This window comes from Triticum urartu, chromosome 7A (assembly GCF_056163025.1).
Source record: "Triticum urartu cultivar PI428250 chromosome 7A, HENAU_Tu73, whole genome shotgun sequence".
Lineage (NCBI taxonomy): Eukaryota > Viridiplantae > Streptophyta > Magnoliopsida > Poales > Poaceae > Triticum > Triticum urartu.
This window is the reverse complement of record NC_141879.1, coordinates 74,775,633-74,793,203: the sequence shown is the minus strand read 5'-3', so window position 1 is coordinate 74,793,203 and position 17,571 is coordinate 74,775,633. Positions and strand designations below refer to the sequence as shown.

General features: G+C 46.7%; 1 protein-coding gene and 1 pseudogene across 1 annotated transcript; both read right to left on the bottom strand.

Annotated features, from left to right (window-relative positions):
- Positions 1-283: 283 nt before the first annotated feature.
- On the bottom strand, positions 284-1,011 carry LOC147957932 (uncharacterized; annotated as a pseudogene).
- Positions 1,012-1,192: 181 nt separating this feature from the next.
- On the bottom strand, positions 1,193-16,780 carry LOC147957931 (uncharacterized). Its single transcript, XM_087531885.1, has 3 exons — positions 15,850-16,780; positions 15,140-15,594; positions 1,193-1,267 (listed from the first exon to the last, which is right to left on the bottom strand). The coding sequence occupies exons 1-3, from the start codon at positions 16,778-16,780 to the stop codon at positions 1,193-1,195; spliced, it is 1,461 nt and encodes a 486-aa protein (XP_087388011.1).
- Between the last annotated feature and the right edge of the window lie 791 nt (positions 16,781-17,571).

Genomic DNA, 17,571 nt, shown 5'->3' with positions numbered 1-17,571 from the left:
TCGCACTTGTCAATGCGCTTGTAAACGTGGATGTACTTGAACTCTTGGTCGCGGTTGCCTAGGCGATACAAGGCGAACATGCACACCAGCTGCGCGAAGGAACAAACAGTTGGCGGGCGCACACGGCGAAGAGAAGCGGGAGACCGGCGTGCCATACCTGATCCTCAATGTTGGTGCCGCTCTCCGGGCGAGCCGCGACCTCCTTGACGACCCCATGCCATTTTTTGCACGCCGCCTGGATGAGCCCCCAATGGTTCGCCATTGCCTTTGCCCCACGCTGCATCTAGACGCCTTTGAAGTAAGGATCGACGAGCTTGTGCTCGTCGAACTCGGCCTTAATGCGCTCCCAGTACGTCTCGATGCTCTGGTTCGTGTTGGTGGTCGGGTCGAGGCAGACGACTTTCCACGCTTCGGTGAGGCATTCCTACTCCTTGGACGCCCACTTGATGCGCGGCTGGCCGGTCCTGGCCGCCCCCTCTTCTTCTTGCGCCTCCTCGCTGGAACGGTCGCCGGTTCCTCCTCCTCCTCATCCTCCTCCGGCTCCTCCTCGCTGTAGCCGAGGCTGCCGTCCATGCCGTCGCTAAGATCCATCGTGTCTTCCGGGGTCACGAACCCGAGGGATGCGGCGGCCGCGGCCGAGCCTGCCGCGATGATGTCGTCCATGTCGGCATCGGTCTCGTCGGTGTCGCCGAGGTGCGACGTGGAAGCTTGTGAGAAGGGCAGCGCGCCACGGCGGAGAGGGGGCATCGGGGAGCATGCATAAGCCGGCGGCGAGTAGTTGTATGGAGGGTACTACACGCTGGTGAAGGGGGGCGGGGGCGTGCGCTGGGCCGGGTGTCCATGGGGGAAGGTGACGTTGGGGTTGAACCCACCGTGCGCGTCCCCGTCAGCGTAGCCCGGCGACGGCGTGCATCGCCATGGCTGCGGCGACGATGAGAAGCCGGACGGAGAGCCGACGCTTTGCTAGCTTCAGGGTGCGTACTGGGCGTGGCCGCCAGGTGGATTCGTCATCCCCACGCGATTCGCCTCGGCCTCGGCTTGGTCCGCCGCAGCTGCAGTGGCACGCACAGCGTTGTCATGGGCCTTCTTGGCGATTGCCCTGTTCTGACGGTCGGCGGTGTCAGCCTCCCGTCGCTGAACTTCCGCCCTCCACTCGGCGTTTGTCACGCCCGGTGGCTTGGACGATGGCGCCCTAGGCCTCCTCTGCTTCGGCTGGGCGACGGAGGCGGTCGCGGTGGTCGTAGTGCGGGGGTGTTGGAAATATGCCCTAGAGGCAATAATAAAAGCATTATTATTATATTTCCTTGTTCATGATAATTGTCTTTATTCATGCTATAATTGTATTATCCGGAAATCGTAATACATGTGTGAATAACAGACACCAACATGTCCCTAGTAAGCCTCTAGTTGACTAGCTCGTTGATCAACAGATAGTCATGGTTTCCTGACTATGGACATTGGATGTCATTGATAACGAGATCACATCATTAGGAGAATGATGTGATGGACAAGACCCAATCCTAAACATAGCATGAGATCGTATAGTTCGTTTGCTAGAGTTTTTCCATTGTCAAGTATCTTTTCCTTAGACCATGAGATCGTGTAACTCCCGGATACCGTAAGAATGCTTTGGGTATACCAAACGTCACAACGTAACTGGGTGACTATAAAGGTAGACTACGGGTATCTCCGAAAGTATCTGTTGGGTTGTCATGGATCAAGACTGGGATTTGTCACTCCGTATGACGGAGAGGTATCACTGGGCCCACTCGGTAATACATCATCATAATGAGCTCAAAGTGACCAAGTGTCTGGTCACGGGATCATGCATTACGGTACGAGTAAAGTGACTTGCCGGTAACGAGATTGAACGAGGTATTGGGATACCGACGATCGAATCTCGGGCAAGTAACATATCGATTGACAAAGGGAATTGCATACAGGGTTGATTGAATCCTCGACATCGTGGTTCATCCGATGAGATCATCGTGGAGCATGTGGGAGCCAACATGGGTATCCAGATCCCGCTGTTGGTTATTGACCGGAGAGTCGTCTCGGTCATGTCTGCTTGTCTCCCGAACCCGTAGGGTCTACACACTTAAGGTTCGGTGACGCCAGGGTTGTGAAGATATGTATATGTAGTAACCCGAATGTTGTTCGGAGTCCCGGATGAGATCCCGGACGTCACGAGGAGTTCCGGAATGGTCCGGAGGTAAAGAATTATATATAGGAAGTGCTGTTTCGGCCATCGGGACAAGTTTCGGGGTCACCGGTATTGTACCGGGACCACCGGAAGGGTCCCGGGGGTCCACCGGGTGGGGCCACCTATCCCGGGGGGCCCCATGGGCTGAAGTGGGAGGGAACCCAGCCCAAAGTGGGCTGGGGCGCCACACCCCCTAGGGCCCATGCGGCTAGGGTTGAGGGGAAACCCTAGAGGGGGCGCCCCCTTGCTTGGGGGGCAAGCCCCCCACCCTAGGCCGCCGCCCCCCTAGTAGATTCCATCTACTAGGGCCGGCGCCCCCCCTAGCACCCCTATATATAGTGGGGGAGAGGAGGGACTTCATACCCCAGCCCCTGGCGCCTCCCTCTCTCCCCGTTACGTCTCCCTCTCGTAGTATAGGCGAAGCCCTGCTACTGTGACGCCCTGCATCCACCACCACGCCGTCGTGCTGCTGGATCTTCATCAACCTCTCCTTCCCTCTTGCTGGATCAAGAAGGAGGAGACGTCTCCGTCCCGTACGTGTGTTGAACGCGGAGGTGCCGTCCGTTCGGCGCTTGGTCATCGGTGATTTGGATCACGTCGAGTACGCCTTCCTCATCCCCGTTCTTTGAACGCTTCCGCGCGTGATCTACAAAGGTATGCAGATGCAATCCGATCACTCGTTGCTAGATGAACTCCTAGATGGATCTTGGTGAAACGAGTAGGAAATTTTTTGTTTTCTGCAACGTTCCCCTACAGTGGTATCAGAGCTAGGTCTATGCGTAGTTCTTCTTGCGCGAGTAGAACACAATTTGTTGTGGGCGTAGATTTGTCAACTTTCTTGCCGCTACTAGTCTTTTCTTGCTTCAGCGGCATTGTGGGATGAAGCGGCCCGGACCAACCTTACACGTACGCTTACGTGAGACCGGTTCCACCGACTAACATGCACTAGTTGCATAAGGTGGCTGGCGGGTGTCTGTCTCTCCCATTTTAGTTGGAGCGGATTCGATGAACAGGGTCCTTATGAAGGGTAAATAGAAGTTGACAAATCACGTTGTGGCTTTAACGTAGGTAAGAAGACGTTCTTGCTAGAACCCTAATTCAGCCACGTAAAACTTGCAACAACAATTAGAGGACGTCTAACTTGTTTTTGTAGCAAGTGGTTTGTGATATGATATGGCCAAAGTTGTGATGAATGATGAATGATCTATATGTGATGTATGAGATGTTCATGCTATTGTAATAGGAATCACGACTTGCATGTCGATGAGTATGACAACCGGTAGGAGCCATAGGAGTTGTCTTTATTCTTTTATATGACCTGCGTGTCATTGAGAAACGCCATGTAAATTACTTTACTTTATTGCTAAACGCGTTAGCCATAGTAGTAGAAGTAATAGTTGGCGAGCAACTTCATGGAGACACGATGATGGAGATCATGGTGTCAAGCCGGTGACAAGATGATCATGGAGCCCCAAGATGGAGATCAAAGGAGCTATGTGATATTGGCCATATCATGTCACGTTTATTATTTGATTGCATGTGATGTTTATCATGTTTTGCATCTTGTTTACTTAGAACGATGGTAGTAAATAAGATGATCCCTCATAACAATTTCAAGAAGTGTTCTCCCCTAACTGTGCACCGTTGCTAAAGTTCGTCGTTTCGAAGCACGCCGTGATGATCGGGTGTGATAGATCCTTACGTTCACATACAACGGGTGTAAGACAGTTTTACACATGCGAAACACTTAGGGTTAACTTGACGAGCCTAGCATGTACAAACATGGCCTCGGAACACAGAAGACCGAAAGGTCGAGCATGATTCGTATAGAAGATACGATCAACATGAAGATGGTCACCGACGTTGACTAGTCCGTCTCACGTGATGATCGGACACGGTCTAGTTAACTCGGATCATGTTATACTTAGATGACTAGAAGAGGGATGTCTATCTAAGTGGGAGTTCATTAATAATTTGATTAGATGAACTTAATTATCATGAACTTAGTCTAAAATATTTTACAATATGTCTTGTAGATCAAATGGCCAACGTAGTCCTCAACTTCAACGCGTTCCTAGAGAAAACCAAGCTGAAAGACGATGGCAGCAACTATACGGACTGGGTCCGGAACCTGAGGATCATCCTCATAGCTGCCAAGAAAGATTATGTCCTACAAGCACCGCTAGGTGAAGCTCCCGTCCCACAGAACCAAGACGTTATGAACGCTTGGCAGACACGTGTTGACGACTACTCCCTCGTTCAGTGCGGCATGCTTTACAGCTTAGAGCCGGGGCTCCAAAAGCGTTTTGAGAGACATGGAGCATATGAGATGTTCGAAGAGCTGAAAATGGTTTTTCAAGCTCATGCCCGGATCGAGAGATATGAAGTCTCCGATAAGTTCTTCAGCTGTAAGATGGAGGAAAATAGTTCTGTCAGTGAGCACATACTCACTATGTCTGGGTTACATAACCGCTTGTCTCAGCTGGGAGTTAATCTCCCGGATGATGCGGTCATTGACAGAATCCTCCAGTCGCTTCCACCAAGCTACAAGAGCTTTGTGATGAACTTCAACATGCAGGGGATGCAAAAGACCATTCCTGAGTTGTTCTCAATGCTGAAATCAGCGGAGGTAGAAGTCAAGAAGGAACATCAAGTGTTGATGGTCAATAAAACCACTAAGTTCAAGAAGGGCAAGGGTAAAAAGAACTTCAAGAAGGACGGCAAGGAAGTTGCCGTGCCCGGCAAGCAAGCTGCCGGGAAGAAGTCAAAGAATGGACCCAAGCCTGAGACAGAGTGCTTTTATTGCAAAGGGAAGGGTCACTGGAAGCGGAACTGCCCCAAATACTTAGCGGACAAGAAGGCCGGCAACACCAAAGGTATATTTGATATACATGTAATTGATGTGTACCTTACCAGTACTCGTAGTAACTCTTGGGTATTTGATACCGGTGCCGTTGCTCACATTTGTAACTCACAGCAGGAGCTGCGGAATAAACGGAGACTGGCAAAGGACGAGGTGACGATGCGCGTCGGGAATGGTTCCAAGGTCGATGTGATCGCCGTCGGCACGCTGCCTCTACATTTGCCTACGGGATTAGTTTTAAACCTCAATAATTGTTATTTAGTGCCAGCTTTGAGCATGAACATTCTATCAGGATCTCGTTTAATTCGAGATGGCTACTCATTTAAATCCGAGAATAATGGTTGTTCCATTTATATGAGAGATATGTTTTATGGTCATGCTCCTATGGTAAATGGTTTATTCTTAATGAATCTCGAGCGTATTGCTACACATATTCATAGTGTGAGTACCAAAAGATGTAAGGTTGATAATGATAGTCCCACATACTTGTGGCACTGCTGCCTTGGTCACATAGGTGTCAAACGCATGAAGAAGCTCCATGCAGATGGACTTTTAGAGTCTCTTGATTATGAATCATTTGACACGTGCGAACCATGCCTCATGGGTAAAATGACCAAGACTCCGTTCTCAGGAACAATGGAGCGAGCAACCAACTTGTTGGAAATCATACATACTGATGTGTGTGGTCCAATGAGTGTTGAGGCTCGCGGTGGCTATCGTTATGTTCTCACCCTCACTGATGACTTGAGTAGATATGGGTATGTCTACTTAATGAAACACAAGTATGAAACCTTTGAAAAGTTCAAGGAATTTCAGAGTGAGGTTGAAAATCAACGTGACAGGAAAATCAAGTTTCTACGATCAGATCGTGGAGGAGAATACTTGAGTCACGAATTTGGCACACACTTAAGAAAATGTGGAATAGTTTCACAACTCACGCCGCCTGGAACACCTCAGCGTAATGGTGTGTCCGAACGTCGTAATCGCACTCTATTAGATATGGTGCGATCTATGATGTCTCTTACCGATTTACCGCTATCTTTTTGGGGCTATGCTTTAGAGACTGCCGCATTCACTTTAAATAGGGCTCCGTCGAAATCCGTTGAGACGACACCATATGAATTATGGTTTGGGAAGAAACCTAAGCTGTCGTTTCTAAAAGTTTGGGGATGCGATGCTTATGTCAAGAAACTTCAACCTGAGAAGCTCGAACCCAAGTCGGAAAAATGCGTCTTCATAGGATACCCTAAAGAAACTATTGGGTATACCTTCTACCTAAGATCCGAAGGCAAGATCTTTGTTGCCAAGAACGGACTCTTTCTGGAGAAAGAGTTTCTCTCGAAAGAAGTAAGTGGAAGGAAAGTAGAGCTTGATGAAGTATTACCTCTTGAACCGGAAAATGGCGCAACTCAAGAAAATGTTCCTGAGGTGCCTGCACCGACTAGAGAGGAAGTTAATGATAATGATCAAGATACTTCTGATCAAACTCCTACTGAAATTCGAAGGTCCACAAGGACACGTTCCGCACCAGAGTGGTACGGCAACCCTGTCTTGGAAATCATGTTGTTAGACAACGGTGAACCTTCGAACTATGAAGAAGCGATGGCGGGCCCGGATTCCGAAAAATGGCTAGAAGCCATGAAATCCGAGATAGGATCCATGTATGAAAACGAAGTATGGACTTTGACTGACTTTCCCGTTGAACGGCGAGCCATAGAAAATAAATGGATCTTTAAGAAGAAGACAGACGCGGATGGTAATGTGACCATCTATAAAGCTCGGCTTGTCGCTAAGGGTTATTGACAAGTTCAAGGGGTTGACTACGATGAGACTTTCTCACCGGTAGCGAAGCTAAAGTTCGTCCGAATCATGTTAGCAATTGCTGCATTCTACGATTATGAGATATGGCAAATGGACGTCAAAACGGCATTCCTTAATGGTTTCCTTAAGGAAGAATTGTATATGATGCAGCCGAAAGGTTTTGTCGATCCTAAGAATGCTGACAAGGTGTGCAAGCTCCAACGCTCGATTTATGGGCTGGTGCAAGCATCTCGGAGTTGGAACATTCGCTTTGATGAGATGATCAAAGCGTTTGGGTTTACGCAGACTTATGGAGAAGCCTGCGTTTACAAGAAAGTGAGTGGGAGCTCTGTAGCATTTCTCATATTATATGTAGATAACATACTTTTGATGGGAAATGATATAGAACTCTTGGACAACATCAAGGCCTACTTGAATAAGAGTTTTTCAATGAAGGACCTTGGAGAAGCTGCTTATATATTAGGCATCAAAATCTATAGAGATAGATCAAGACGCCTTATAGGTCTTTCACAGAGCACATACCTTGATAAGATATTGAAGAAGTTCAATATGGATCAATCTAAGAAGGGGTTCTTGCCTGTGTTACAAGGTATGAAATTGAGCTCAGCTCAATGTCCGACCACGGCAGAAGATATAGAAGAGATGAGCATCATCCCCTATGCATCAGCCATAGGTTCTATTATGTATGCCATGCTGTGTACCAGACCTGATGTAAACCTTGCCGTAAGTTTGGTAGGAAGGTACCAAAGTAATCCCGGCAAGGAACACTGGACAACGGTCAAGAATATCCTGAAGTACCTGAAAAGGACTAAGGAAATGTTTCTCGTTTATGGAGGTGACGAAGAGCTCGTCGTAAAGGGTTACGTCGATGCTAGCTTCGACACAGATCTGGATGACTCTAAGTCACAAACCGGATACGTGTATATTTTGAACGGTGGGGCAGTAAGCTGGTGCAGTTGCAAGCAAAGCGTCGTGGCGGGATCTACATGTGAAGCGGAGTACATGGCAGCCTCGGAGGCAGCACATGAAGCAATATGGGTGAAGGAGTTCATCACCGACCTAGGAGTCATACCCAATGCGTCGGGGCCGATCAAGCTCTTCTGTGACAACACTGGAGCTATTGCTCTTGCCAAGGAGCCCAGGTTTCACAAGAAGACAAGGCACATCAAGCGTCGCTTCAACTCCATTCGTGAAAATGTTCAAGATGGAGACATAGAGATTTGTAAAGTACATACGGACCTGAATTTAGCGGATCCGTTGACTAAACCTCTCCCTAGAGGAAAACATGATCAACACCAGAATTCCATGGGTGTTCGATTCATCACAATGTAACTAGATTATTGACTCTAGTGCAAGTGGGAGACTGTTGGAAATATGCCCTAGAGGCAATAATAAAAGCATTATTATTATATTTCCTTGTTCATGATAATTGTCTTTATTCATGCTATAATTGTATTATCCGGAAATCGTAATACATGTGTGAATAATAGACACCAACATGTCCCTAGTAAGCCTCTAGTTGACTAGCTCGTTGATCAACAGATAGTCATGGTTTCCTGACTATGGACATTGGATGTCATTGATAACGAGATCACATCATTAGGAGAATGATGTGATGGACAAGACCCAATCCTAAACATAGCATGAGATCGTATAGTTCGTTTGCTAGAGTTTTTCCAATGTCAAGTATCTTTTCCTTAGACCATGAGATCGTGTAACTCCCGGATACCATAAGAATGCTTTGGGTATACCAAACGTCACAACGTAACTGGGTGACTATAAAGGTAGACTACGGGTATCTCCGGAAGTATCTGTTGGGTTGTCATGGATCAAGACTGGGATTTGTCACTCCGTATGACGGAGAGGTATCACTGGGCCCACTCGGTAATACATCATCATAATGAGCTCAAAGTGACCAAGTGTCTGGTCATGGGATCATGCATTACGGTACGAGTAAAGTGACTTGCCGGTAACGAGATTGAACGAGGTATTGGGATACCGACGATCGAATCTCGGGCAAGTAACATATCGATTGACAAAGGGAATTGCATACGGGGTTGATTGAATCCTCGACATCGTGGTTCATCCGATGAGATCATCGTGGAGCATGTGGGAGCCAACATGGGTATCCAGATCCCGCTGTTGGTTATTGACCGGAGAGTCGTCTCGGTCATGTCTGCTCGTCTCCCGAACCCGTAGGGTCTACACACTTAAGGTTCGGTGACGCTAGGGTTGTGAAGATATGTATATGCAGTAACCCGAATGTTGTTCGGAGTCCCGGATGAGATCCTGGACGTCACGAGGAGTTCCGGAATGGTCCGGAGGTAAAGAATTATATATAGGAAGTGCTGTTTCGGCCATCGGGACAAGTTTCGGGGTCACCGGTATTGTACGGGACCACCGGAAGGGTCCCGGGGGTCCACCGGGTGGGGCCACATATCCCGGGGGGCCCCATGGGCTGAAGTGGGAGGGAACCCAGCCCAAAGTGGGCTGGGGCGCCACACCCCCTAGGGCCCATGCGGCTAGGGTTGAGGGGAAACCCTAGAGGGGGCGCCCCCTTGCTTGGGGGGCAAGCCCCCCACCCTAGGCCGCCGCCCCCCCTAGTAGATTCCATCTACTAGGGCCGGCGCCCCCCTAGCACCCCTATATATAGTGGGGGAGAGGAGGGACTTCATACCCCAGCCTCTGGCGCCTCCCTCTCTCCCCGTTACGTCTCCCTCTCGTAGTATAGGCGAAGCCCTGCTACTGTGACGCCCTGCATCCACCACCACGCCGTCGTGCTGCTGGATCTTCATCAACCTCTCCTTCCCTCTTGCTGGATCAAGAAGGAGGAGACGTCTCCCGTCCCGTACGTGTGTTGAACGCGGAGGTGCCGTCCGTTTGGCGCTTGGTCACCGGTGATTTGGATCACGTCGAGTACGCCTTCCTCATCCCCGTTCTTTGAACGCTTCCGCGCGTGATCTACAAAGGTATGTAGATGCAATCCGATCACTCGTTGCTGGATGAACTCCTAGATGGATCTTAGTGAAACGAGTAGGAAAATTTTTATTTTCTGCAACGTTCCCCTACAGGGGGATCACGTACTTCTTCGGCGGCATGGCGGCGGCTGGGAGGCGAGCGGGAGGGAGATTGGCGGGAGGAAAGGAGAGAATGAGAGGGAAGTGGGGGCGAGGGCGGGAAGAAACGGTGGGAAGAGGCTCTCGACTCGCAGACAGAGCGGCCCCATGCCCCTTTTCGCTTGTGCCGGCGCCCCCAGGTGCGCCCTAGCGCGCCGGGTTCGGTTTGGGTCCGCCGACACCAGTTTCGGCCCGAGCCGGCGAAAAACGGGCTACTAGGGGCGCGAGTGGCCCGAATTTTGGGCGCCGGTGCAGCATAAACGCCTCGGGAGGGCCTGTTGGGGGCACGGCTGGAGATGCTCTTAGTGGAAGGAGGTGTTGTTGAGGTGCTCTGGCACGTCCTGGAAGGAGTGCTTCCTGACCATGGAGAGGATGGTCGACGACGGTTGAGATGATGAGCGCCTGCCCGGTGGGGTTATGTGCTATGAACCGTGGAAGGATTTCGTCGAAGAACTGCATGGCTACTTAGTATGGAGACTGTGGGAAAATTGGCTTAGTAATTCAAGGGAGTGGACTATATTTCAGGAAACGCTCCTCGGGTCACTCCCGTAGGCGGCCAGGGGGGGCGAAAACCTAGCCGCCGCTTGCGTAGATCCACCAGCCATGTCACGCCCCAAAACATGGTTCGGACGTAACAGCCGCCACGCGTTTATAAACAAAAGATTATAAACGTGTGAGGCCTAAACTAAAACTTTTCACAATAACACATAATAAGCATGTATTATTTATTAGTTCTTGCTGAAAATAAATTTCTAAAGTACTTCAATTTATTCCCTCCCGGCGCGTGCTACGCCTACTGCTCAAAGCCAAGCTCAGGATCATTACCACTTTGGGCTGCAAAAATAGAAATTAAGCAAGGGTGAGTATGATGATTCATACCCAGCAAGTAGCATTTATTCAAGGGTACAAAAGGAGAAAGTGTTATGGATATCACAACAGTGTAATTCAGTTTCAAGGAAATGATACGACAGCAATGGACAGATTTAGCGGCGGAAAATAAAGTAGTGCAAAAGGCTGAATTAAAAGATGATATTAAACAGAGTTCAATGGAATACTGGAAATATTTATAGCGGTGTATAGGGCAAAAATATTGGTATCACACGTGACCAGCAAGGTTCCCTACCCGGGACTCACAGGGGTGAATATTCACACTTTTACACTCTTAAGAGGGGTACTCCGACATCGACAGTCTCGACCAGAACCACGTGGGTTCTAGAAGAGCAGAACCCTTCGACCCCCTGAGGCACGACAACTTGACTTACTAGTACGGGTCGTTCCCAAGGATCCATCACCGATACCCTGTTCGGAACAAGTGTCGCCCCCAGCGGAGAACTCAGATAGTCCCATACCTGAACCGTGACCGGTACAATATGTTTGCGGTCGTGACACCAATATAGACAATATGTGAATATGGAAATAAGGAGGTCAGTGGTATGATGAAACTTATGTAGTGATCCTCACGTCTCCACGTAAGCCCAAATAATCATGACGATTACTTGCTCACCGGAACATATTTCTCTTCAACAGTACCGTGGCCAACGAACAGAGGATAGTTGCAGAAGAACTCATATATCACGGTACAGTGGCTAGCAAAAGAAATACTAGCAGTAGTATATCTCTAGATCAGTGTAACAGTGTGCAAGTTGCAGGACCAAGCACAACAACGAAATATGAACAGAGGAACTGCTACTTGCCTGACAGCAGTACCCGTCTACCACGCGGTCGCTAGGAACAACACCAGCGAGAGCTCCAACTTCTTCTTCCAGCAGACGACTCTGACTAGTGTGTCAATGGTCCTACGCTACAGCACCTGGTCACCTTATATACTGGTAACAAGTGAGTAGCTCCTTGTGAACACATTAATCGTCGTCCAGCTGCCGCCGTAACTCCTGCTTGCTTCAAAGGATAAGCTAATGCCCCTTTGCTGCACCTAATGGCTGGTTCGATGCACCTACTAGCTCATGCATGCATATGTTTCTAACCAGAGCAATGACACGTACATTCTATCTCTCAAGGAAAAGACACGTAGCCATGCAACAAGCCTTCCCATCGCTGCATGCAAAAATATCTACTGCCCTAGACGGTGGTACAGTGTAATCCAAGAGCTAGCTAGCCTGTGAGAAGAAAATACAGCTAACCTTACTGAGCTAGTCGGCAGGCTACGTACATGCATTACGACAATGGTGACTAGATGGATGCATGCAATGCGTTGAGTACAGACCATGGATGTGGTGCATGCCATGCATTGATGCATGCATGTAAGTGTACGTGGATTGCTCAAGCAAATGCAATACTCCACCATCTTCTAATACAAAGAAAATCTACTAATGATTGGGATGCACCTATTGGTCTTAAGATATTTATCTCCAAAATTATTTATAAATACTAGCATGCCTGAGTTATTAGAAAAATGATAGTTAAGCAAATTTTAATTCTAAATGACAATCGATGCATTTTAATTATCCTTAAGTAACACACGGGTGTTACATCCTCCCCGCCTTATAAAAATTTCGTCCTTGAAATTCAATTACCGGTCGATAGAAGATGCGGAAAGTTTTTGTGAAGTTCGTCTTCTTTTTCCCATGTCGCCTCGTCCTCATTGTGGTTACTCCACTGGACTTTGACAAATCGGATAGTCCTTTTTCTCATTACTCGATCTTTGACATCTAGTATTCTCAGGGGGTACTCCTCGTATGATAGGTCTGGTCTCAGTTCCACGATTGGTAGTTGTGTTGCTTCTGGCAGTGTCTCGCATTTCTTCAGTGTGGATACATGAAAAACATTATGTACCGCTGACAAGTTTGGAGGCAGCTCTAATCGGTAGGCTACTGGTCCAACTCTGCCAATAATTTGAAAAGGTCCTACATACCTTGGACTCAACTTTCCTTTCAAACCAAAACGTCTCGTACCTTTTCGAGGTGAAACCTTTAGGTATACTAGATCTCCCTCTTGAAATTCAACTTCCCTCCGTTTGGTGTCTGCTTGTTTCTTTTGACGGTTCTGTGCCGCCGTTAAATGCTCCCGAACTACTCGTAGTTTTTCCTCTGCCTGTTGAACTAATTCTGGGCCTATATACTTCCTCTCACCAATTTCTTCCCAGCATATAGGAGAACGACATTTCTTACCATACAAAGCTTCATACGGAGCCATCTTTATACTGGATTGATAACTGTTGTTGTATGCAAATTTGACTAGAGGAAGGGACTCATCCCACTTTTCTTTGAAGTCCAACATGCTTGCTCGAAGCATATCTTCCAGTATTTGTATGACTCGCTCTGTTTGTCCATCAGACTGGGGATGATAGGCTGTACTAAAATTTAGTTTGGTCCCCAAGGTCTTATGTAAACTTCTCCAAAATCTTGAAACAAACCTTGGATCTCGATCTGAAGCAATATTTATAGGGACGCCATAGTTCGTAACTATCTCCCTAATATATAACCTTGTTAATTTTTCAAGGGTCATTGTTTTCTTGACTGGTATGAATTGTGCCACCTTGGTCAATCTGTCTACTATAACCCATATAGAATCATATCCTGCGGAAGTTTTCGGCAATCCGGTAACAAAATCCATACTGATATCCTCCCATTTCCAACTAGGAATTCTTAGCGGTTGCAGGAGGCCTGGTGCTTTTTGATGGTCCACCTTTACCTGCTGACATATTGGACATTCCAGGACGAATCTTGCTATTTCTCTCTTCATATTTGGCCACCAAAAATTTCCTTTAATATCCCGATACATCTTTGTGCTACCAGGATGTACAGTGTATGGAGTGGTGTGAGCTTCTTGCATGATCTCCAATTTCAACTCTGCATTTTTAGGTACACAAATACGTTCTCTCAACCATATAGATCCATCCATCCGTATGTGAAATTCTGATGGCTTTCCTTGCTCTATGCTTTCTCGGAGACTGACAAGAAAAGGATCTTCCAGTTGCTTTATCCTAATTCTTTCTTGAAGATCAGGTTTGACCTGTAGTGCCATAATAGTGATTGATGGGTCACGTACATGCACCTCTATTCCCATCTTGTCTAAGTCCTCCAAAATCTTCCTTTGTGAGGTGATTAAAGATGCCACATTGCAATCAGATTTTCTGCTTAGCGCGTCAGCTACTGCGTTTGCTTTACCCGGATGGTAATTGATATTGACATCGTAGTCTTTAAATAGCTCGATCCATCTTCTCTGCCGCATATTTAATTCCTTTTGTGTGAAGATATATTTTAAACTCTTGTGGTCAGTAAAAATCTCACAGTGTTCTCCATACAAATAATGTCTCCATATTTTTAGAGCAAATATTATAGCACCTAATTCCAGATCGTGTGTTGGATAATTTTTCTCATATGGTCTAAGTTGTCGAGAGGCATATGCGATTACCTTGTTGTTCTGCATGAGGACACAACCGAAAGCAATTTTTGAAGCATCACAGAAAATAGTAAATCCAATCCCATTTATTGGTACTGCGAGAACTGGGGCAGACACTAGTCGACGTTTTAATTCTTGAAAACTTTCTTCGCACTTCTCGGTCCAGTCAAACTTTACTCCTTTGCGAGTGAGCTGTGTCAGTGGCGCTGCAAGCTGAGCAAAACCTTCAATAAATCTCCGGTAATATCCGGCTAACCCAAGAAAACTTCTTATCTCAGTAATCGTGGTTGGCCTGTTCCAGTCCAACACTGCCTGAACTTTTGTTGGGTCTGCAGATATACCCTCTCCAGAAATAATGTGGCCTAGGAATGATACTTTGTCTAACCAAAAGTCGCACTTCTTGAGTTTAGCGTATAACCGGTGTTTCCTCAATGTTTGAAGTACTGCTCTCAAATTTTCGGCGTGTTCCTCTTCTGTCTTTGAATATATTAAAATATCATCAATAAATATCACAACAAACTGGTCCATGAATGGTCTGAATACACGATTCATTAAATCCATAAAAGCTGCAGGTGCATTTGTTAATCCAAACGGCATGACTATATATTCGTAGTGTCCGTATTTGGTGCGAAAAGCTGTCTTTGGAATATCTCCTTCTTTAATTTTTAGCTGGTGATACCCCGATTGCAAATCTATCTTTGAAAATACCCGCGAGCCTTGTAGCTGATCAAGTAAATCATCGATCCTAGGCAAGGGATATTTATTCTTAATAGTTACCTTATTCAGCTCCCGATAATCAATACATAATCGCCAACTGCCATCTTTCTTCTTTACAAATAATACTAGAGCGCCCCATGGTGACATGCTTGGACGAATAAATCCCTTTTCTTCTAACTCTTTGATCTGTTGCTTGAGTTCTTTTAGTTCTGCTGGAGCCATTCTGTATGGGGTCTTTGAAATAGGATTAGTACCAGGGACCAGGTTTATGCTGAACTCAATCTCTCGGTCCGGTGGAATTCCAGGTAACTCTTTAGGAAATACATCAGGAAATTCTCTAACCACAGGAATATCCTCTATACGTTTCTCCTTTATTTCCAAGTTCCTAACTTGTGCGTACCTTGTTTTCTTGTGGCTCCCTTGGTACACTATTTTCTGTTGACCAGGTACTTGAAGTATCACTTTCTTCCCATGGCAATCAATAGTTGCATGATTTTCAATCAACCAATCCATGCCTAGTATTATATCAAAATCATGCATATCTAGTACTATCAAATCTGCCCGAAGTTCATGTCCCCTTATAATAACCGGACAATTAGTGCATACCCTTCGAGTTATCATCTCAGCCATTGGAGACTCTACCACGATTTTTTTCTTTATAGGTGTACTTTCTATTCCATGGGTACCAATAAATTTAGAAGATATAAAAGAGTGGGTAGCACCAGAGTCAAACAAAACAACCGCATTATGAGAACATACTCGGAACGTACCTGTAACCACATTGCTATCATTGTCCACCTCATTTTGGGTCAAATGATTTACTTTAGCACGAACAGGCTGTTGCTTCCTTCCAGGATTGTTCGTGTACCGAGGAGCAATATTCGCCTTAGGAGGCGGTGCAGGTAGGTACAATGGTGTTTTTGGTGCAGGCAAAGCAAATGACTGATTATGAGTAAAATTCTTGTTCCGGCACTGACTGATAACATGTCTCTCCTTGCCGCATCCGAAGCATTTTCCCTGTCGCTGCTCACACTGGGAAGCCATATGATCTCCATGAAAAATAACACATTTATTAACTATGGGCTGATATGTTGCTCGATTATTTGGGCGCCAATTTTGATGTGCCTTCCTTTGCATGTTTCCTTGACCACGGTCATCGAACCTCATCTTTTTGTTTGGTTTCTCAACTTCAGCACGTTCTTCAAGGTATGCTTGTTCCACTGTAAGAGCCTTGTTAGCTATGTCATGAAATGATTTTAATTCAAATACCTCCACGCGCGCCTTGATGGGTTGACGTAAGCCTTGAGCGAACCTTCGCGCCTTTACTTCATCATTTTCAACGTACGCCATCGCATAACGGGCAAGTCTAGAAAAATTAATTTCATATTCTGCCACGCTTTTATCACCTTGCTTTAGCTGTAGAAATTCAAGCTCCATTTTCCTCTGAACACTTTCAGGAAAATATTTTCTTTGAAATTCTTGCCTAAATATCGCCCAAGTAACCAAATAATTTTCTGGATATTTCTTTTTGTGCACATTCCACCAATCAAAAGCTCCACCTTGTAACATAAACGTAGCTAGTGTCACCTTCTCTTGCTCTGGACAGTGCCTTGCTTCAAATATTTTTTCTATCTCAGTTAACCAGTCATCTGCGTCCATAGGATTAGCACTGCCAAGAAAGGCAGGCGGCTTCAGTCGCATGAATTGGCGCAAGCTGTCCTGTGTCCCACCCTCATGAGAGTTCTCTCCTCGGGGTGACTGTTGTACTAACTGCTCCAAGATTACAGTCTGTCGCATTTGAGTTTGTTCCTGGCGGTTCAACATCTCCAAGAGCAAATTACTTGGAGGAAGTTGATCTTCTGCGGTCCTTTGAGATCCACCGCTACCTCCAGCGTGGGTAGTAGAAAAATCTCCATGATCGTGGTTAGCCATCTATACAATCATGAAGGATGGAGAGCAAAATAAATAAATAAACTGCCACTCTTCATAGCATGCATCAGTACATAAAAGTTGATTTTACTATATAAGAGGGGTTGACACGTACAACCAAAATTTGCACAGCCTCACCTGACAGGAGTGCTAGTGTCAACATCAAGCTACATGCAAAGGCTAGTAAAAGTGGAAGCAACCTACTACTACTAGGGTTGCTACAGGAGGCAGACATCACATGCGAACTGGATAGGTCACACCATTACACACTAGATACTAGTAGCTCTGCCACTTCATTTATTTAAGCTAGTACGTACGACCACTCAAGTTGTACTATCGCCTGCTAGCTAGTACGTTGCACGCCCTTAGTTCTTTCCTTTCTCATCCTTCATTGCTACAAGCTGCTGACGGAGGCACCAGTTCTCTGCCTTCAAATCCATCATCTCACTCTCCTGTTTGTTGTTGACGTCTTCCAGCTCATCTCTTTCTTGCTTCAGCTTCTTGGTCTTGTGTCCCTCCTCCTCGATCCAGCGATCGCGGTCCTCCACCTCTATTTCATGGTC

Excerpts from the sequence above, each read along its gene's own strand:
- LOC147957931 (XM_087531885.1), bottom strand. The coding sequence starts at position 16,780 with ATGCGACTGAAGCCGCCTGCCTTTCTTGGCAGTGCTAATCCTATGGAC. Across the intron at positions 15,595-15,849 it reads TGATAGCAATGTGGTTACAG|GCATGGATTGGTTGATTGAA; the intron begins GTACGTTCCGAG and ends ATATAATACTAG. Across the intron at positions 1,268-15,139 it reads ATTATCGGGAGCTGAATAAG|GGCATATTTCCAACACCCCC; the intron begins GTAACTATTAAG and ends TATTGCCTCTAG.